The 23233-nt window shown below is 37.1% G+C and overlaps 1 protein-coding gene across 1 annotated transcript in view; it reads right to left on the bottom strand.

Annotated features, from left to right (window-relative positions):
• Positions 1-23233, bottom strand: part of pole (polymerase (DNA directed), epsilon) — a 28139-nt gene that overhangs the window by 2304 nt on the left and 2602 nt on the right. The window contains 48 exon segments of the mRNA XM_058775314.1: positions 2183-2272; positions 2432-2557; positions 2787-2987; positions 3432-3625; positions 5494-5625; positions 6006-6210; positions 6319-6451; positions 6613-6738; positions 7018-7191; positions 7294-7348; positions 7351-7497; positions 8566-8786; positions 9198-9421; positions 10241-10417; positions 11549-11655; positions 11764-11917; positions 12126-12266; positions 12431-12574; positions 13158-13370; positions 13497-13706; positions 13796-13918; positions 14270-14350; positions 14480-14582; positions 14707-14921; positions 15082-15277; positions 15668-15825; positions 15990-16134; positions 16238-16330; positions 16478-16626; positions 16836-16981; positions 17126-17272; positions 17607-17709; positions 17851-17979; positions 18125-18232; positions 18331-18543; positions 18668-18781; positions 19147-19279; positions 19401-19520; positions 19682-19767; positions 19918-20028; positions 20183-20290; positions 20455-20535; positions 20625-20769; positions 20933-21087; positions 21813-21905; positions 21988-22032; positions 22591-22671; positions 22791-22926. Of these exon segments, the coding sequence (XP_058631297.1) occupies positions 2183-2272; positions 2432-2557; positions 2787-2987; positions 3432-3625; positions 5494-5625; positions 6006-6210; positions 6319-6451; positions 6613-6738; positions 7018-7191; positions 7294-7348; positions 7351-7497; positions 8566-8786; positions 9198-9421; positions 10241-10417; positions 11549-11655; positions 11764-11917; positions 12126-12266; positions 12431-12574; positions 13158-13370; positions 13497-13706; positions 13796-13918; positions 14270-14350; positions 14480-14582; positions 14707-14921; positions 15082-15277; positions 15668-15825; positions 15990-16134; positions 16238-16330; positions 16478-16626; positions 16836-16981; positions 17126-17272; positions 17607-17709; positions 17851-17979; positions 18125-18232; positions 18331-18543; positions 18668-18781; positions 19147-19279; positions 19401-19520; positions 19682-19767; positions 19918-20028; positions 20183-20290; positions 20455-20535; positions 20625-20769; positions 20933-21087; positions 21813-21905; positions 21988-22032; positions 22591-22671; positions 22791-22926 (6691 nt within the window).

The raw sequence follows: 23233 nt of genomic DNA on the forward strand, positions 1-23233 counted from the left end.
AACTGAGAATACACTGTAACAGCACGTACAGAATGACGCGTTTGTGTGTGTTAGATGCTGCCTTCACGTGCTATCGGAATTATCGTAAATACGAGTTTCCTAATCGGAAATTGGACGTGAACGGTCGTATTTACTACTGGTAAAGTTGGAAATAATTTTGATACCCGAGTTTCCGAGTTGGGCGGGTCATAAACTTTAAACATGGTGGAGGAAACAACCATTGCTGCTGTCAATGCTGTTCTCACAACAACTACATCCCTTTGTCTTGTCGCTAAAGTAGTGTATTTATAGGCTAGATATGAACGATCATGCGAAGCATATTGTATGTTTTATAAGCAGTGAAATAAGCATGTATTTGACTGAAATTCCAGAATTGTCAGCGAACTGCACGTATAGCGCGGTGAATGTTTATATGATTGTCAACCAATGGGATGCTACATTTTATTCTTTACGACATTAAAGCACTTGAATACGACAAGCTCGTAATCACGACTTCACGTGCTATCGGAAATTTCCTATTTCCCACTTATGAAGGCAGCGAGAGTCAACAGTAATAGCACGTGCAGCGGCAGCCTCCCCTGGGTCCTAATGCCCGCTCGGTAAGGTTTTAATTCCGTAGGGGGTGCTGTTGGCCTACTTCTAATAAAATGAAAGCAAAATACACACATAATATTTAGACTGTGTTTCTGATTAAATAAAGCAGGAATTGATGCCATAAAATCATGAGTATGTTTTGATTTAAAAAAGGTCAGAACCTATAGCTTACATAGAAAAAACCCCCAAAAAACCCCCCCAAAAAAAACAAAACAAACAAACATGACACTTAAATAATTGTAAATATACTGATTTATTCATTAATGTGAAATGTGTTATAATTTTTAAACAAATTATGAGCTCTAAAAGATTTTCTGAACTTTTACAAGTCTTTTGCTTTAGACCATTTACAAATGTTAAATCTTAAAATAAAATGCTAAGGTTACCACTGCATCTTTCTGGGGGAAAAAAAAAAAAAAGTTTATTTATAGTCATTTTCATCTTCAATGTACTGTCATTATAAAATAACTTTATTATTGTTTATTTAATTCTAACAAATAAGTTCGTGTTAAAAACTAACCAAAATTGAAAGCTTATAATTAGCTTATAATTTCTGCACAGGAGAGACTTGGTGTTGTTTCCAGACAATAGGAAATATATCGGTATCGGCATCGACCAAAATTATTTGAAAAATATCGGCAAAAATCAAATATCGTGCATCCCTAATATATACATAATAAATAAACAGTACACATACATAATTTAAACAACCTTTTATTTTGGATGCAATTAATCGTGATTAATCGTTTGACAGCACTAGTAAATAATAAGGGATAATCGCGTTCACTGAGGCATTTATACAGAAATTTGTCACCACATCAAAGAGCGCTAAAATGGCATTTCTTGTTTGAATTTCTTGAAAAAAAATTATCTTAATTTGAAAGATGAGACTTTGTTTCTTATAAAAATAACATTACATTTAAACTGGAAGTTTCTAATTAAGTTTCACTTGTGCAGTGGTTAAAACAACGCTGTATTTGTTTGGTACACGAGCGTACAGAAACAAAAGACCCGTACCGAAAATCTTTGGTACGAATGTGTGTACCGTTACAGCCCTAATAATCCATAATAATACTTCCTCCAGTGGAAAAGTTCATCCCCTGTCGTCCTCTCACATGAAAATTCACCGACATATTTGTTTAGTACTGTTTTCACTTGTAAACGGTGCTTGATTCGTGTTTCTTTCCTGATTTAGAGAAGACAACTTTTTCACTGGAATAAAAGAAATATGAATATATTTCTCGTATTTTAGTTGGAAGCAACGGTTTGAAGTTAAAAATGTTTTGGATTTGTTTCTCATAAACTTGAACCTTTTTGCTTAATAAGACATTAATTAAAGGACTGGAGTGGTGTGGATTACTTTTGGATTATTGTAATGTCTTTATTAGTTGTTTGGACTCTAATTCCGACGGCACCCATTCACTGCAGAGGATCCATTGGTGAGCAAGTCATGTTATTTTTTGTGAACTATTACTTTAATGCATCCTTTCTGAATAAAAGTATTAATTTCTTTCAAAATAAATAAATCTTCTGAACGGTAGTAATACTAATATGTGGAAGTATTAGCCTTTTAGTTTAGCATAAATACCTTTGTGGTGAAGGTGAGGTTGAAATCTCCAGCACAGCGACAGTATATCGGCATGTTTGCTTCCTTCACTCCTTTGCATTTGGAACATTCCTATGATGGGATAAAGTTCCATTTACATAAGTGAAAGTCAATGGATGTGCATATACATTACACTGGGACATTTAACACTCAAACATTTCACTTTTCCAAAGCTTCTAAAACCCTCTGAAAGCATCAGAAATGGTAAATAATGCCGTTTATGTCCCCCACCAGGTCTTGTAATGTGTAACTCATGAGCTTCTTCTGGAGCGCCTCCACCAGGGCCATTTCTATGGACTCTGTGTCGTACTGGGCCTGACAGTTAGAGCAGAACCACTGAGGAAGAACTGAACCATCCTACATAGGTAAAAAGGAAAGAAGAGCAAAGTGAGAATATTATAGCCTTTTTTAGCTAGCTTAATCACATGACAAAGGTCTGAACATGGGAAAACACCAAGTAGTATTAGCTTAATGACTTTCAAAAAACCTCTGGAATCCATTAAGCAAATGTAAACATGAATGAGTAGCAAATCATTAACCGCACATTCAAATAAAAGATCAACTGTAACAAGAGTCCTGTTGTTACCTGGGAAACTGCAGGGTCTTTGCAGAGGTCAAGGTCACGACAGAAGTTACAGTGGTGGCAGATGACCTCTGGCAGGATGTAGGACTTGCAGGGGTCACAGAACTGGGCGTCCTCTGAAAACTCTCCAACATCCACCAATCGCAAAAGATCTCGCTTCAGTTTGTTCACCTGATTGACAATGCTGGCGTCCAGAGAGAGCACCTGAAGGGATTTTACAAACAGAAACAACATCAGACAGGTTGTGAGGTCTTCGTAAAAACATACTCTACTGTTCAAAAAGTTTGCGGTCAGCAAAATTTTTGAAAGAATTCTCTTATGCTCTCCAATTTATTTGATCAAAAATACTGTAAAAACTGTAATATTTATACCTGTAATGCAAATCTGAATCTTCAGCAACATTATCATTGCTGAAAACACTATTTATCAGAAAACCCTAACAAAAACAAAATAACAAAAATATTTGCGGAAACTGACACTTTTTTTAAAGGATTTTCTGATAAATAAAGTTCAAACAAACATTGTTTATTTAAAATAGAATCTTTTGAAAAAGTTTTTACTGTCACTGTAAATGTATTGTTACATCTTTAGAGGTTTAAAACACAAAAGTGCAGTATAAAAACACAAGCAGGAGGTGCGTGTTGATACCTGGCAGACGCATTTAATAAACTCCAGAGCTGGGTTGTTGAGGGGCAAGTGAGAACCAGGAAGAACAGGAAACATCTCAGATGGGAGCGTAACACTACGAGTGCTTGACACTTTCTTCTGAATCTTCTGAGTGATGGTGAAGAAGCTCTGTGTGAGTTCACTTGACACATACTCCTGAGAGAATGTAATCAAACCTATAACACCACAAAGACAAGAAAAATAAACACACTTAGTTTTATACGCAAAAAAACCCCCTTTATTTTAAAACATTTTTACTTTGATTTTAATATGTTGAACATTTAGAAATAAATACATGTATTAGTGCTGCCAAAGATAATGCGTTAACGCAAATTCATTTTAACGGCACTAATTTTATTAACGTGCGATTAACGCAGCGCGCATTTTCTGTTTGACCCGTGCCCTAACCCATAGTTGGAGAAATGGAGATGCACAGTGTTGCCAACTTAGCGACTTCGCAGACCCCTTTAGCGAGAGGCGGAGAGGAGCAGCGCTTTCAGTTAAACACACATATTATGTTGCTTCTCTAATTTTACATGCAAGTATAGCTGAAATCACAGCACAGCTATTGTCATCATCTTATGTGCATTTGATTTTATCAGACGACGGCTCGATTATCAGGATTTTTGTGCAGATTAACATCTTGGAAAGTAGAGCTGGTTATGTAGTCTTAATGGGTTGCATTTCAGTCACTATTTCATATTCGTTCTGTTGAGAACTTGGCTGCATTAAAATACAGTACGTGGGCACAGAGAGGCAAACAAATCTAATAATAAATAATAAATGTACATTTTGCATGTCCAGAAGAAGGGAGCTGCCCTGTCCTGCAAAAATGTAAACAGGTTTGTGTCAGTAAATTGCTCAGTGCAAAGAAACAGAAGTAATGGGAACCTGGAATTTCTTTTTTCATGTGTCTAATTGACATGAACAACATCTGACCTTTGAAACATGTCCAGTCTTCATGCTCCATGTTGACTATGGTTTCAATAATAATAAACATACATTTGCATAAAGCATCCATATTTGTCCATGCCCATATTGATTAGAGTATTAAAAACTTGAAAAGTATGAATTTAAGGTACATTTAGAACAAATAAAAATGTGCGATTAAGTTGCGATTAATCACGGTTCCAAAAATGTATCGATTGACAGCCCTAAAATGGATATACCGTATTGTCCCGAATATAAGACGACCCTGATTATAAGACGACCCCTCTTTTTCCAGATGTACCTGTTGGAAAAAGGCTTTTTGAAAACCAAATCTTGTTTTTTTTTTTTCTCTCTCTCTCTCTCTGTAAAACACATTTATTCTTAAATTATTTTCATATTGCATATTTTTCCAATTCTAATTTTTGTTTTGAAAGTATGGTAAATACTGGTAAAATGTACCAACAATGACATTGGAAAATTTTGATATACCATTGAAATAACAGGTAGCCCATCTGAATTATATAACATTTAGGCTATCCAACTCATAGTAGCCTACCAAAATGTTATTATCAGTAGAAGTGAAATCTTATTGTAGTCTTCAAATCTGGGTACTGTCTTATGTTTTAAAATCACTTACAGAGGAAGTTTGGTCCCATCAGGCTAACATGACAGTCACGATCATGCTGCTGTAAGCTTTTCTTTTTCATTTGTTTTCATTCACGATCTTTACAGCACACAGTACATTACATATTTCATGGCATACTCGTTTTATGCGTTTTTGGCGCCACCTATTGTTGTGGGTGTATTATTGACATGTCAAAGTCTAGACCCCGAATATAAGACGAACGCGTTTTTTTCAGATGTATTTTCAAGGAAAAAACATCGTCTTATATTCAGGTCAATACGGTATTTGAATATTTCAACTTTGAAAATATCAGCTCTCTGATTTGCATTTGAAAATATGAAATTAAAATATTTTAATCAAATAACAGTCCAAATAATTAATCAGGATTAATTTCATGGAAAGTGTATTAGAGAATATAGTCGTAAATAACACATTTCAAAAGCACTCAATATTTTGGAAAAGACAAAGCTGAATTGTTTTATGTCTTACCAGGAAGTGCACTGACATCCCCAGTTGACTGCTGGGAAGCTTGGGTCGCTCCTCGTCTCTTAATGGGAGTAGCACCAGGGGCGTTTCGCCGAAGCTCTTGTTTCATGCTGTGATAGACAGCTGCAATGTAGGCTGCAAACAACCAACCAAATGATGAGAAATGATAATAAAATTGACTTGGGGCTTTTATGAAACAAATTGTCATTATGATTTAAAATATATTTGAAAAATTCCAGGTTTGAGGTTGTGTGTCAGGTTTATAGGGCTGGACAATTTGGCCAAAATTATATATCAAATTGACTATATAACATCATAATTTTTTATCATTATTACTACTTCTAAATAAAATTACTAAATAAAAACAAAAATAAGAAACATTACTATAATATTCAATTGTAAAATAAAGTTTTTTTCATTACACATTTGGGAAGATGATTGATGCATGTTGCGTTTCCAAATGCAGCAAGAGGAATTTTGAAGGGTGAAAAAAAAAAAAAACCCTGTAATGTTACCTGAAATGATCATGAGAAAGTATTTCTGACAGGATGCTGTCTGAGGAAGGTACTGCATGATGTTCCAGTTACTTTCAATCGAGTCTTCTACGTCATCTTCCCCATCCTGTTCTTCGTCCTCCCCTTGGTTTTCTTCATCTTCATCCTCATCTTCACTTCCATCCTCCTCCTCTCCATCCTTCTTTTTCTTCTTTTCATTGCCATGCTAGAATGGATAAAAATGAGTTGAAACAACTTGAAATGCCAACAATTTTTTACACATAAAAATTTACTTGTAAAGAGGAACAAGTGGTTTCTAGGCCCTGAGCTTTACCTCTCCATACAGAAGGCTAGAGGGCAACTTTCCCTTCACTCCTCCATAGTTAGCAGGATCCATCCACAGCAGAAACTCCCAACAGCGTGAGAATGTGATGGACAGAGAGTGGAAGATCTCCTTTGAATGGATACTAATTCCGAGACACAAGACAGGAAGACAAACAATAAACAGAAAATTATATACAAATAATCTAATACCAAAGCCTGGACTTCAGACTTTCACATTGCATAAGAAACTAGGTTATAAGAGACTAGACGAAAATGGAAAAAAATTAATAAAAAGGTTTAAAACCTGTTAGTGATGTACTCCACGTATGCAATGGCGTCATCAATGTGCCGTTTCTTGGTGCAGAGGATGAGACGGTTGAAGTTTCCACAGATCACAGATGATCCCAGGCGCTTAAACTCTGCCACAAGTCTGACGTATTTACAATAAAAGGTGTGAACAATACAAGCAGTCATTCTGTAGCTCAAACAGCACCACATGGTTCTATCAACACCAAAGATATGGGTTTAACTGATAATGTATACTTTTAAAGTGGCTCTGGGCAAAAGCATCTAAGCAGTTAAGATGAAAACTAATAAGCTATTTTAAGAGAAAGTTCTGAAACTGCAAATAAACTAATAGAGCAACTTTCTTTAACCCCAAACATCAAGTTAAAATACAAAAACTTGGTAGTTTGGGAGCTGTACTCACTGCAGGAAGATCTTCTTCATCATGTTGAGGAGTGTGCGGTGCAGGGCCGGGTCGTACAGCAGAGAACTGGGTGATCGCAACCACCGGTAAAAATGCATCACCTGGTTATCAGCGTAGACGTTATGATAGTGCGTGATCTCTCGGACCCAACCGACAACCATGCTCTTCAGAATCCTGCACGAGGACAGAAAATAGTGATAACTCTTGTACACAGAGTTTTTGAAAAATAACAAGATGGATTACATTTGTTGGCCTTACTCATTTCTATATGCATACCTGAATGTGTTGGAGCAGAGCGCCGTCTCGTCATAGCTGGCCACTGTGTTTGCCCCTGATTCCCTGACATCATTTCCTCCAGAGATGCATGCTGAATGACATCAAAGCTGACGCCCATGCTGGCCCCGCCTTCCATGTCATTAACGTGCTGGGACTGTAGAATGGTGTTCACCGCCAAACTCTGAATATCCAACTCCACACAAACTGGGAAAAGGCTAAATACTTTACATACATACTTAAAAAAAAAAAAAAAGCATATTCACTTTTTTTTACTGATATTCACTTTTCAACCATATTTGTCTGAGGCCATTTGATGGGTCTCTAAATAAAAGCAAATACCAACAATACTCAATACTGGAGACTTAATACCATGCGAGTGTACATTTTAAACATTTTTTTTTGGTCAAATTACTAATTTCTTAAAAAAACACTTAGTAATGCACTTTTAAATCAAATGCAGTTACAATAAAAACTAAAAAGCTATTTTAAGACAAAGATAAACTAACAAGGCAATTTTCTTTAACCTCAAATATCAAGTTGAAATATAAAAAATTTGTCTCTAAGCAGTCCTCACAGCAGGAGTACAGCTCACAGGATAAATTAACTTAAAAGTTTTGTTCAGAGAATTACTTAAATCTCAAGTGAGAAATGTAGCTTATGAATAAATACATTTGTGACTACGTGCATCACACAAATCTACCTAATTTTTTACAATCTACATAACGGCATACAAATAAGTGATTATCAGAGTTAATTTGTTTAACTAAAGCTGTTAAAAACTTTACTTTACATAAAATAAATGTTTACTGAAATCATTACAATAAAGGAATTAAATACACTTTTTTCAGATAGCTACAGGGAAACATTTCTTATTTTCATTTATTTTAAATGCACAAAAATAAAAAACAAACTAATAAAAAAAAAAAGGATAAAAATTATTAAACAAAATGAAAACTGGAAAATAATAAAAACTAATTCAAACTACTAATAAGAATTATTATGGCAATGAATACTATGAAACTAAAATAACACTGGTGGTGGTTTTTATTAATACAATATTTATAATGCATATTATGCTTGCTATCGATGTAGCCTAATGCTAATAAAGTTATTATTTAAGCCCTATTTCACAAATCAGTAATAAAACAACAACAACCAGTAGATATTTAGGCTACACTGCCATCATCTGCTACAAATACAATATTCGTGCTCTGTTTTTAGTATCTGTTGTTCTCTTAGTCTGCGTGTCTGATCTGGACTGAATTTGCTTACCTGTTGAGTAGCAGCCATGGCTATTGATCTCCATGGAGCCTCTCTCATCACTCTCCATCACCAGTCTGCTGTCATCAGCCTCTTTTCCCCCGAGGTCTGGACGTGCCGTAGGTGACAGCCACAACAAGTGGTTGTGCTTTCTCAGATGACGTGCAAGAAATAGATCTGATCCAAATATAGAAATGTCCTGAGGCAGATTTCCCACAGGCAGGTGATAATACCTGCAGAGAGAAAGGACATTACGGTACATGAGTACATTATGCCCTCTGATATTGATTTCTTTAGGTTTATAGGGGCCATTAAATGAAAAATCAAATAGTATTTGATGATTTGAAATAAATTTTTACCATCCAAAAATCTGGGATCAGTTATTTTTATTTATTTATTTTTTTTACAGAAATGAATCTTATATATTTTTATATAGATAGATAGATCGTATCTATCTATCTATCTATAGCAAAAATTGCCATTTTATACTAAGGGAGAAAAAAATGTCACATCAACAACAAAAACAGACCCATTTAAAACAGACTTTAGTGCAATTCTTTGTTTTCCATTTTAATTAAATAAATCTTCATAGTCGAATCAAGATAAAACCTCTAGTATGACAGTGACAAAAGTGTGCGATGTACCTGGCCATATCAAAAGCCTGTGAGAGGCAGCTGTCCAGGTTCAGGTAGTGTTTTATCATGCGGCGAGCTCCATGCCGCTGCCAGTCCAGTACATTGTAACTTATCTCATCAATAACATGAACCGGGACCACCGGGAACTCCTCCAGTACAGTCATGCCAGCCGTCAGCCGCCGCAGCTCCCAGTTAGACTGAACAGCAATCAGGGTCGGACCACGCCGCTCCTCCTGCACACGTTCAGATAAACAGCTGTTATTCATCTGCTCAACTGTGCAGTCAGCTGTTTTGTGCTTTAAATCAGTGTTTTCAACTCAATTCTTTACATTAAGTAAAGAGTGCCTGAGAAAAACACGCTGTCATGATTCAGTAGCCTATCTGTGGTCAGATGAGATGTTGACAGGTTTAATGTCAGTGTCATTATTCTATCGTTATTTTCGCAACTTGCTATGAAATTAAAAGTACTTTACCTCAGAAAAGCGAACTATCCTGTCCTGCCAGATGTTATACCGTGTTCGTAGCGCACACTCTTCTATAGCACACGCGAATGCGGCACCGCACTGTAGCTATACTACTTCACTAAAGCGCAGAAACTACGAGCATGCAGCGCGTGAAATAACAGTAAAGTACCGATAAATCACATAACTGGTAGCTACTGCGTGTGTTAGCTGGGAAGGATTTGCATGAAGGTATGATATATTCATTCTATTCAGGAGCAGTTTCCACGTTTCATTAACAGTTCATGTTAGTATTGTATATTCACCATGTTTCCATAACCCAAAAATATCATGTTATTTTGTATGTTTAGCTAAATGACTGTGGTGGCTCATACCAACTTTATTTAATAGCCTTACCTTATAGGCTGTTTATTCAGTATTAGTCATAATTAGTCATTCTTAACAGTCTTAACTTAATTTTTGTGAAATAAATTAGCTTTTTAACAAATTATATATATAATAAAATATATATATGAGGACCATGGGAAAACGTGGGTCACAAGGCCAAACCAGTTGAGAACCACTTCTTTATATAACACGTTAAGGCCGTACCTTGTAGTTGAGGAGAATGCGTTGCAGTGCGCGATAGATGGCTTTGACGTCGTTTTCAGCACGCACTTCAAACTGATGTTTCTCAGGTGGCAGCAGCTCCTCTGTGGTCTTCTCCAGGAGTGCTGTGCGCTCTGCTCCATACAACGAACTCAGGTTCGGCATCTGATTACTGCGTACCTACATTTGGTGTAAATTTCAGTAGTGTAAATTGCATAATTTTTTTGCACTGTGTATTTTTCTTATTGCAGCATGATTAATTAAAATAAAACCTCAATAGTTCTAGAGCTATTATCAAACAGCAAAGGCAGCAATTTAATTAAATACTGTGTGCACAAGCTCATAATCTGCCAGTGTTTATTTTATTTTATATATTTTTTTAAGAGCAGCTTGGACCACAGTAAATGTTGCTCCACAATAACTACAATCAGTTTGGGATATTTACATTTGGGAATGCAACAGGCACTAACCATCTAACCAAGCTGTAATGAGCACCGCTTATAAACTGTCAACGGTCAACAAAAGAGAAGCTTTAAGCTCTATGGTCCAATTAAAATCAGATGTAATTATTAGTTTTGTAAGTTTACAGCTTTAAATGTAAAATATTTTTCTTAAACACTCATTTTTTTCACTCAACTTATTTCGATTATTTAACTTAATTATTTTATTGTCGTGTTGATATAAAATCATAAATTAGCCAAATCACGCAGCACTATAAACAAGCACAGCAAATCCAGAGGTCTTTTTTCGTTGTGAAAAATAGCTACATTTCAAAATCACATTTTTTAAAAGTAAAATCACAATTGGATATTTTTCTCCAAATAGTGTCGTCCTAGTATGTCATTTACCAACTAGTCATTGAGCTGACAATTTAGCTTAGCTGACATTTCAATTTAACCTACAGTTAAGCTAGTAAACTATATTATTAATAAGATGTGAACATTTGATTATCGTTTTTAATAAAATACTGTGTTTTACACTGAGTTGCCATTTTGTCAAAGCAATAAACCACAAGAAGGGGGTTTTAGGTACTCATAACTCATGCCTAATAACGCCCCTTTCCACAGTAAAACTACTTTACTTTTTCTTTTGGCATATTGTTTTGAATTCGTTAAAGTACTGTAGTTAAACATCAGCAATCCCATACCATATTGCCAAATTCTGTAGGCAAAGGCATTTGACTTTTTCATCAGTTATTTCCTGTTCACTGATGTTTTATCACTTGAGTGTTAATCTTTTTGTTTATTTGGTTTGTATCCTATTCATTGTTGTTGAGTTCACAAATGCTTCCAGCTGAATTTTAGAGCTTACCGTGTCGAGAACAAAGACGCTGGCTTTGCGTTGGGATGGTATGAAGAGGCCAAAGAGAGCCTTATGGCCCTGAGTGTGATGGTACAGGTAGATGTGCCTTACACTGCCTGTAACACAAAAAACACATTATATTTAACCCAAACACCTTGAAGCACATCAGCCATTTTTGATAATTATCAACAAAACTAAAAACACACTGAAAGCAATTATGTCACCTGGCTCGAGGTAGCTGAACTGGGCCAGGGATCTCATCTCTAGATGCTCCAGGTCAAAGGTATCAGCCTCTCTGCCAGCCAGATCTCTGACCACCTGCTTATTTACCATACACATGCAGCCCAACTGGACCAGAGCCCGGAACAGCAGTGGAACCTACAGGTCACATGAAAGGGCAAGAGACAGACATTGGGAAATTACCTCTATTGATAACATAAATAAGGTCAATGCACCACAGTGCAGAAACCCGCTCTGGAAATGTCTATTTGTAGAATATTCCAGGCTTACTATCAAAATAAAGACACATTCCTACATCACAACAGTTATTAAAAGGCAAGATCTCATATTTTGGAAAGGCCCTTACCTGTGTCTCATAGACACCCTCAATATCAGGAGCTGAGAGGTCAGCATTAATCTCATTGATGTGTTCCTGGTACATGTCCTCAGGAACAGCATATTGGTACAGATAATACACCACACCAGAGCGTGGAAGTATCCGGTTCACCTGTCATTTAAATGAATCAAAATGAAATTTGTCCCAAACTCAATTAAAAACTCAATACTTGCTTAAATCTTTAAGCAGCTGAATGGGCTAGCACTAAATTAGTCAAGAATGCTCATCACACAGATCATTCACAGAATTGGTGGTAAAAATGTTATACTGCAGACCTTTTTGCAATTAGCTCCCTCTTCTTGCTTGGGCACTTTCTGATTGACATAAAACACTCGTGGGATGTTGAGCTTCATGCAGTGCAGGTCACTGCCAATGACCGCCCACAGCTTATATAAGCCTGGGTGACTGGTTTCTGCAATCTGAAGAAAGTGGATAAAGAAACACATCAAGTGTTTTGATAGTACTAAAAAGAACAAAACTGCTGTTATGATTCATAGTTCAGATTCACTAGCATTCAAAAGTCTGGGGTCAGTGAGATTAAAAAAAAAAAAAAAAAATTTAATTGACAGTAAAGACTTTTACATTGTAACAAAAGATTTCTACTTCATATAAAGCTGTTCTTTTGCACTTTCTATTCATTAAAACATTCTGAAATGGTTTCCACAAACATATTAAGCAGCAAAAACTATTTTCAACAGTATCATAATAAGCAATGTTACTTGAGCACCATATTAGAATGATTTCTGATGGATCATGAAACACTGAAGACTGGAGTAATGGCTTCTAAAAATTTCACCTTTACAGTTTAAAAAATCTATTCAAAAAGAAAACAGTTCTTTTAAACTATAATAATATTATTTCACAGCATTATCGTTTTTATAATATTTTTGATATATGCAAATATAAATAAATGCAGCTTTGGTGAACACAAGAGACTTCTTTAAAAAAAAAAAAAAACAATGCTGTCCTGTATGTTAGATCTAAACTGCTGGTGTGACCTACCTGTACAATTTGCCAGGGCATGTCTAGAATACTGCGAGCAGTTCTTCGGAGGAAGCTGCCTAGCCCTGTTGTCGGTCCACCACGGATTACGCCGCCACCAGTCGGCTGAGATTCCCCATCAATCAAACGCCGTCGCTTCCGCCGTTCTTTCCTCTGACGAAGCTGCAACTCCCATTTTTTCTTATGGTAGCGCAACCAGACAAGAAGTTCTTCCTATACACACATATAAATACAGATGATTTTACTGTGGAGCCTTTCTTTTGTTTGACAGCGTAGAAATACTATAACAAAACCAAATATCTGATCATATGTACAACTTTGTTATGGTGTCTGAATTACCCGGGAGGCACCAATGGCTGGTGGTGGCCCCAGTATTTCTCTCCAAGACTGTGTGAGTTCTTGCTCTTGAGACTCAGCCTGGCTGTCCTCTCCTTGAGATATCCTCTTCCTCTTTGTGCTGATGAGTATGGCGGGCTGCACAGGGCGTTGAGGAGCACCAAAGTCCTCCATATCAGGAGTCTCGCCTGCTGGTAACATTTGATGGGCCACCTGAGAGAGAGACAAAATATGTGCATGTATAAGCAGACTGCCAGCCAGCCAGCAAGTTGTGTGAAAAGTATGTGTGACAGTAGACCTACCTGTCTCTTTCCCTCACTGGTAAAGAGCTCACTGATCTTCTTCTGCTTGTAGATGTCATTCTTTTCCAGAAGCTTCTTATGCAGCCAGTCTGGATGCCTTACTCGGGGTACTGGATTTTTCACCTGAACAAAAATAGTAACTGTTAAGAACATGGAACTAAACACAAGAAAATATAAATTCGAATACAGCTAAATATAATAAAGTCTTTTCTCTCTCCACATTTCAAATCAGCCAATCAGAACACTGATTCATATACAGTTATGTACAGTGGAATTCTGCACCAATGAGACTTCACAGTGTGTGTGGCAATTGAGTGTATCATGACAGATACAGAAAGCAACAGAATGTTGTGACTGTGTCTTGGTTTGGACAAAAATTTTGACTATAGTGGAAGGCAACACGATTTAGTGCTCGATTCAGCTGGCAAGTACAACGACTCACAGGGGTTTAAATGACTGTGCATGCTAATTTACCTGTTGCAATGCTGCAGGGATAGTGATGATCTTCTGTATGGCACTGCCCAACCGCTCAATGTAGTAACCCCAGTCCAGAATCTGACATGGGAAAGGAATAAACCATATATGAAAAATAGAAAACAATGACAATAAAGAATACAACATTGAAATTGTGATTTTATGGTTAAGGATGATCCAGGGTAAACTTAGTGAATAAAATAAACTCACAGATCTAATATCAAGGTCGTGGAGGCTGGGCATCTTCAGCCATTTGCGTAGGAAATGTTTTTTAACACTCGCTTCAGCCTGAAAAATTGCCAGAGGGATTGCTCTGTGTAAGGTAGAATAAATAACTTATTTAGCTTTATATATATATATACACACACACATATATAAAAATACAGTAATTTTGTGAAATATTGTTACAATTTAAAACAACTGAAACATGTTCTCACCTTTCAGTGACAGGCGAGCCCTCAGGTTTGCGGGAGATGACATAGCGACAGCTGAGGCCGGCGTCCTTCACCATCTGATCGCCGAGGAACTCGGCAAGACGCTTGGCTGTGCTGATGGAGGTGGACTTCTGTTCTCCATAATCTTCCAGTTTACGGGACATGGAGCGGTTTTCTGAAATCAGCTCAAACAACTCTGCATCTGGCATGTTAGCAGCCTTGGAAACAGAAGACAAGAACAACACTATCACTCTCATGCATGCTTAAAATACTAGACAAAGGCGTAAAATACTAGACATAGGTGTAATTATTATAATAAAATACAATGTGAGTGATTATTTCAATTGTCACTTAAAGCCATACATGATTCGTCTATACCTTGCTGTAGAGCACATCAAGCCAGTAGTCAGCCACTTTAGCCACAGAGGCATAAACCTCTTCTAGAGTTGTGCCTTTCAGGAAGGCCTCAAACACAGATGACTGGAAGATCTTAATGAGTTGAAGTTCTCCTCTTCTCTTCACCTCAAAGCCCTTCAGCTCAGCCAGTGACCCATCCTCGTTAAACACGGCATACCTGAGGATAGAGAAGATACCGAGGCTCCATAGGTAAACAAAAAACTCTGATTAAAATAGATTATTTCCTGAATAAAATTATGTCCATTAGTTGAGGCTTTTATCTAAAGCAGGGATCTCCAACCCTGCTCCTGGAGAGCTACCATCCTGCAGATTTCAGTTCCAACCCTGCTCCAACACACCTGTCTGAAATTAGCAAGCAGCCTTGAAGACCTTGATTAGCTGGTTCAGGTGTGTTTGATTGGGGTTAGAGCTGAAATCTGTAGGACGGTAGCTCTCCAGGAGCAGGGTGGGAGACCCCTGATCTAAAGCAACAGTATTTTAGATCTCCTAGTGACTGCAGTTACTGGACAATGTCCACACACAAAGTGATTTGTTGTGGTTCTCCCACCTCTTCTTTAGCTTTTTTCCTTCTTCTTTAGAGGCAGGCAGGATCATAGCCAAGTACGGCCCATCGACTTCAAAGAAGATACTGTTCTCAGCTCTGGTCTCATATGTTAAAGATGCTGGGTCCACCAGCTCTTGATACTGATGATTCGTGAAGCCCTCCTACACATACAAGTGACAAAAATGATTAAAAAAAAAAGGGATCTTTCTCGATTATCATTAGTTGTTCCCTTTGAACCATTTTTTTTGAAGATCTCTTCCTTTTTAATATATAATTATTCTGCCGATAATGTGGTTTACTGGTCAAAAGAAGAGAAAGAAATTACCTTGACCATGATATTCAGCATGGCTCCTGGATAACTGATGGTCACCTTTGCCTTCTTCTCATTGGTGGATTTTATGACAAAGTTCTCAGGAAAGGTGTTGGGAAGAACACACCAGATACCATCAGTGTCCAACTCCAGAGGCCTCCTAAAGAAGAGGAGGATAAATTCAATTAATCAATCAATTACAATAAATTAATCACATAACCAAAACTCTGACAGAATTTAAGGGTTTGGCGTAAGAGTCTGACCCGATCTGCTCAATAAGTTCTCTGGCCTGTGTGATAATGTTGGCACCGGTGAAACAGACAATCCCTGCCATCTCCATCGAGTACCAGCGTGCTCTGTGAAACACAATATGAGACATCATGCAAAACAGGAGTTATAAAACAAACAGCAATCTCAGCAACTACTGAAGACAAGAAACTCCTCAGGTATATCTGCTCTAGGACTGGGCAATAAAAGTGCCTTAAAAAGTGATGGTTCAATACCCTTTTCTCATGACGTATCCATAGAAGGAGTTGAGGATGCACTTGTGCGCCAGTTGCAGAGACTCATAGAGAATCTCCATGTTCTTGCAGCGCTTCACCTCCGCTGCGTCCCCATTATCCTGTGCTGTAGACAGCTTCTTCTTCCACACCTGGACAGATTATTGGAACAGACAAAACATATAAAAAGAGATATACAAATGATTCCTTCAAGCATAGGTGAGCACACTAAACTATTACATTAAAAGAAGATACATCATAGAAAAACATATCCTTTTGAAATAGAAGAGTTTGATGTACTATGTAGACAGACTGTAACGATCATAAAATAATAAAAATGATTTAGGTCTGAATACAGTACCTTGTGGAGTCCTTTGAACTCATATCGACGGTCTCTGAAGGCTCGAACCGTGTCAACATAAAAAGAGTTCTCTCTCTGGCAAATGGTAGTGACTCTCTCCTCCAGTCTGGTCAGGTGAACCTTCTTATAGGCTTTTCTACAGTAGTCTAAGAAAACAAATACAAATGTAATAATGAGTATCAATATTCATCTATACAAGTGAGTACAAGTGCATAATTTACGCTCATCTTGGCCTATGACAAAAGTCACACAAATAAACAAAACCTAGTTCCCTGCAGGTGGATACTGACCTCCCAACCGCTTCTTCTCATGCCGAGCTTGTTCTTCTCTGTTGAGCTCATGGAAAGCACGAGGTGGACCATTAGGAAAGAGAGGGGGGAACTTCTCGGACTCCAGTTGTTGCTGAATGCGATGAAACTCACTTCTACTCGCGGGCACTAAGAGGAAAAAGAAAAACTTTTTAGTTTTCATTTACTTTCAGTGTCAATAACAATCATCTAATATGCTAATTTGCAGCTCAAGAAACATTTTTCATTACCACTGCTGAAAACAGTTGTGCTGCTTAATATTTGAGTTTAAACCATGACAAATGTTGGAGTATTTGATGTATAGAAAGTTCAAAAGAACAGCATTTATTTGAACATTTATTACAAATGATTACAAAACTGTTGTTATGTTACAAATGACTTTACTATGACTTTTGATCAATAAAATGTTCAAAAAAAGAATTAAATGTTTTCTTAAAAGATATAAGAAGTTCAAATTACTCACTGATCTCTCCTCTCCATTGCCAAGTCATCCTGCGCTGACAGTTTGCACCAGGTTTATTAAAATCACAGGCAGCACAGGTCGCCTCATCCACCATGGCAGAGGGCTAGAAGAAAAACAGATGAAGAGAAAGAGATAATTTGCTTGATTTGATTGCTAAACGAGACAAACCAGAATTTGTCTAATAATGTCATTATAATTAAATCAACATCTTTACAACTCATCCAAGAGGAGAACTGTACTGTACCTGTAGTCTGTTGGTGAGGATGATGTTGGGGTACATGGCCCCCACATCCAGATGGTAAATAAGAGGACACTCGATTCTATTGGGCACTTCCTTCAGAGAGATCAGCTTCCTCTTGATTTCATCACACACCTAAAACAGGTCAAATTCACATGACAACTGTAGAATAATTTGTAGACATGTATGCATGCCAATGAAAATTCATAAAATTGGCATCACGTCTTGTGTCCAAAGGTACAAAATGTCATACTGAACATTAAGCACGACACCAACTGACCTCATTAAAGTTGGTGACCTGCTCAAGGGGAATCTTCTCCTCTTCCTCAATTGCATGACGAAGAGTACGCTCCACCCTCTGAATCAAGAAGTCAAATGCTGCTGGATTCTGTCAGAAAAAGAATAATTATAAGTAATTATGTAGATACAGCACAAATAAAAGAGCTTAATACTGTGTGCTATGGTTAAAGATGAAGTCCTAGTTACCATTTTAAAGCGACAGGGGATATCACTGCGAAACACACCAGACTCTAGAGCCTCGACGTGGCCGCCAACATAAGTCTCAGAGTCAAGTACATGACCATCATCTGTGAGTTTGTTAAAGACCTGCTCCTGCTTGTTTGGGAAGACAATGTTGACATGGAAGGCTTGAACCATCAGCAAGGCCTCGCACAGGGTACCAGAGCCTTTCCGCAAAACCTGTTTACACATTTGTGTGTTGATGCACATATAAAGAAAACACCATGATGTTACTATTACATCTACAGTTTTGATTCATCACAGTGTAGTAACAATAAAAATAGAAGATTTAGTGAATACAGACCTCATCGGGTTCCATAGGAATTATAGTGCAGAGGGCAAAAATGAAGGGATGAACATATTTCATGTAAAGGTAGTATGTGGCCACAGCGTCAGACACTGAGTAGGTGGCCAAAGTCTGAAAAACAATAATACAGCACATAAAGCAAAAGTAAGCACTGTTTTGAATATTTAATAAAATAATAAAAAATATAAAAATAAATAAACTAGAAATAAATAAAAGATAAATAAAAAAACTAATTAAAAAGTGAATGAATGAATGATGCATAAACTAATAAAAATCACAGCTAATAAGAGCATATTAAATGTTTAATATGCAGCTGTTAAGCAGGATTTTAGAACAATGAGATTTTGTTGCTGGCTGCACAATAAATTGAAAATGATAACTGACAAGCTAGATATCTTGTTGCAGCTACTGTGTAAGTGAACAGTCATTTGTATAAATGATTGTGAGTTGGGAGCTGGAGAGTAAAGGAAGGGCACCTGTGGTTCTTCAGTAGCCATACGGCACATCTCCTCTGGGTCCAGCTCTACAGGGTCATAGCTTAATTTAGCTTTCGCTGCAGCCTTGAGGTTATGACTTCCTACAGGCAGGTAACTGTCTCTCTTTACCCACCTGAATAAAGAGAGAGAGAGACACAGTGTATATTTACTAAAATAAAGTCATAAATATACCAAACAAAGAGTGGGTAATTTTCATTTAGTCCCCTTTAAGAAAACATTTTAGCTGCTCTCACCTAAGGCAGTCCATGTGAATAGCCTGGCTGGCTTTATATTCCCCCTGATTGTCCTTCTGGAAGCCTATCTCCCGATGCATACTCAGGCCAAGCTGGGCCGCTCTGGTTTCTATAAATGGCCTGAGGACACAGAGACACAAATCAACCATGAGCACATGCTATCGTACAAACACGTGAGAAGAAAACACCAATCATCAACACAAGTAAATGCCATGTAATTACATAAAACATTACATGTAAAAACTATAGTATGAGACAGTTTAACACAAATCATGTCCCACCAGTCAAAGAAATCTCCGTTGTAAGTGACAAAAATGTTCGGCTTGGTCTCATGGACGTGCTCAAACCATCTCTGAATAAGAGAGGCCTGCAAGCAGACAGAAACGGTCAGAAATATGGAAAGTCCATTTACAAAGTACAGAAAATGGGTTAAACAACCTGACAATACCAATTGTTTAACTGTGGCACTCGGTAACAGCCTCGTAAACAAAGCACATCATATACTGTTCATCTTTACCTCATCGGGTTCATTAAACACAGTGAAGGGACCCTCATATTCAGGTTTTGGGGTGAACTCAAAGTCCTCAATGTCCTCAGAGACTATTTCTCTGTTTGTGATGAGGAAGCCCTGCAGAAAAAAGTACACAAATGTACATTAAAAACCATGTCAAGTATTAAACCCATCAAAGAGGCCAACAAACTAAATTTAACCACAGCATGGATAAAACAGCTATGTAATCAATGACTGACCTATCAGAAAGGTAAGAGCGTTATGACATTACCTGCCCATCTATCATGTATGATATCATCATAATCTGGTCTGTTTCAGCATCAGGAAACTTCAGTGGGAGTTTAGTGGTCTCGATATCAAACGCCAACACTACAGGATCCTTAGACAGACAGACAAAAATACTGCAATGATTCAGTGATTCTTCATAATTCATGCATAAAGCTGAATGACATTATTCAAAACAATCTTGATAACCAGAGATGGTCTAAAACAAAACTCTTCAGCATCTACGTTCTTTAAAACAAGGTTTGTTAAGATTCTTACAGGTCTTTCCACAAGATCATCCCTGCGCACAATCTCAGGAGAATAGGCACTTCCTCTGTACCGCACATTGTACCAGTGAGCCTGTCAGAAAACAGAACGCACAATCAAAGTCTCTTTTGAATATTAAACATACCTGATAATCAGTCATGTAGCCTCTATTGTTTCTTTACCACATGAATCTTCAGGTCAATAGAAACGCGGACATGATAAGGCACATCATATTCCCGCATGTCTACAATGTTGTCAAGCTGCTCAGTCATTTTCTTTGAAGTGCCATTCTCATTCTCCGTCACTACGCTCCCACCAACCAAAGCACTGTAACACAAGAATGCCTTATTCTATTTACAGGACCAGTGAACAGTGACAAGTGCATTAAATGAGAAAGTCTTTTCTCTTAAACTTTTCTTAAAGTTTAACTTATTTTCAAAATCTTTTTTTTTTTTAAAGGCTTTTCCTTTTGTTGCCAAAGTGTGAATACCTGGATAACATGCTGGTATAGGCATCATTTGACTTCTCTCTCTCTCTGTTCTTGCGGACAGCAGGTGAGATCTCCCTTTTCACTTTAACAAGGTCGTCCACCGTGTTAAAAGAGAGTTTGATGTAATTCCTCCTCAGGCCCACCAGATGATTAGGCTTTAAAAGACACACAGCAATCAAATGATTGACATTATAGAGCAGAGGTGCCCCCACTTTTTACTACAAAGGGTCAGAAATAAAACTTGGGCCAAATGTTGCATTACATCCAACAGTATTATATTAAAATGTAAATATATGCTCCAGTGGAATGATTTGTTTGCCATCAAATCAAAGATCATCATGTGTCAACTTTAGCCAACTGGCCCCAGTTTCGGCATCTTTCAGTTATACAGTAAACACAGAGAGGACCAATAAATTAACTAAATTAAAGGTAAGCACTGATAAAGAGATTATGGTTCATACTGAACTCATATATTGACATAAATCAATCAGGCAAGCAAATCAGCAGAATTGTTCACCTAATGCAGTGTTTCCCAACCACTGTGTCGTGGTACACTTGTGTGCCGTGACAGGTGGTCGGGTGTGCCCTGGACAATTATCAAAATCTTCCCATCTCTGTTATATTTCGAAATCAGTGCTATTGGTCATCTTTATGTCTGTTTGTGTGTTTTACAAATATTTAACCAATGAAAAGCATTCAAAAGGGCTTGTGATTAAACCTCGTAACGCCATTGGATCCTCAAATTGTCAGTAAACCCCCTTTTTATCTTTTTTTTAAGTGCTTAGTGGTGTGCCGAGGGATTTTTTACTTTTCAAATCTGTGAGGTGGCAGAAAAACGGTTTGGAAACACTGACCTAATGTATGACAGAACTTTACTCACCAGATCTAAGTCTTCCTTTGGGACAACTTCAAGCTTTGCCACTTTTCCCTGGAACTTCTTTGACAGGAAGGAGATAACCTCTCTTTCACAGTTCTTTAGAAAACACAAAAATACATTATCATTCAATCCATCCAACCCAAAGTGTTTTGATTCCGTGCAAAAGATTTAAACTCACCTTTTTAGTGGCTATGTAGAAATACGGCTTATAGGGAAGAGCAATCTGTGAGGGACATGTACACAAAAAGCTGAAACTTACAACATCAGGACCTATGTCAACATAAGATATTCTTTATCCATGTCAATGTGATTCAGGATAAAATACACTACCGTTCAAAAGGTTGGAACTTTAAAAATTAATACTTTCATTTAGCAAGGACGCATAAAATTGATCAAAACTCAAAAGTGAAGTAAAGACATTAATAATGTTACAAAAGAATTCTATTTCAAATAAATGCTGTTCTTTTGAACTTTTCTATTCATCAAAGAATCCTGGAAAAAAACACCTCATGGTTTCCACAAAAATATTAAGCAGCACAAGAGTTTTCAACATTGATAATAATACAAAATGTTTCTTGTGCAGCAAATCAGCATATTAGAGTGATTTCTGAAGGATCATGTTACACTGAAGACTGGAGTAATGATGCTGAAAATTTCACAATATTACTGCTTTTAGTGTATTTTTGATCAGATAAATGCAGCCTTGGTGAGCATAAAGGACTTTAGTATTTGATTTGGAATAAATAAATATTCATATTTGAGAAATGCTATAATATGACACCTTGAATCTGCTTCCATCCTCCTGTATGAAGTAATAGTCCACAGCACTGATCATCCGCTTGTCATCATCCAGAATCTCAGTCTGAGAAGAAATAAATTGTTTAATGTTTAAAACCCTTCATAATATTTGGCTAGATTATCAGAAAGCAAAGTTTACTGCCAATCTAAATCCTGTGTTGACTGTCTGACATTCATTCTTACCGGGTGCATGTTGATCAGCCATCCCGTTTTCTCCCCAGGTTCTTTCATCCGTTCGAAGCCAAAGCGCTCATCCATCCCATCAGTGAACTGACTGCGCTCCAGCCGCTTGACGGCAGACAAAGCTGATGCATCATCCCTAAAAAGCAACAGAAACTTTACTGCAACAAGATTCGACACCCATTTTGACAACTGTAAAAACTGCTAAATATTTTCTTTCATTCTTGCATAATCATGTTACATTCAGCTTTTATGACTTCATATTAATTGACACTGCATGAATTTGTAATAAAAACAATTTGTAATACACAAATTATTACTGTTAACTAAACTGCTAAAAAAAAAAAAAAAACTTTCAATGAAACTTATTTTTAACTAAAATTACTAACTGAAATAAAACAAACTGAACAAAATATTAATTAAAACTACATATATTAAAAAAAGAA

Source organism: Onychostoma macrolepis, chromosome 05 (genome assembly GCF_012432095.1).
Source record: "Onychostoma macrolepis isolate SWU-2019 chromosome 05, ASM1243209v1, whole genome shotgun sequence".
NCBI classification, from domain to species: Eukaryota; Metazoa; Chordata; class Actinopteri; order Cypriniformes; family Cyprinidae; genus Onychostoma; species Onychostoma macrolepis.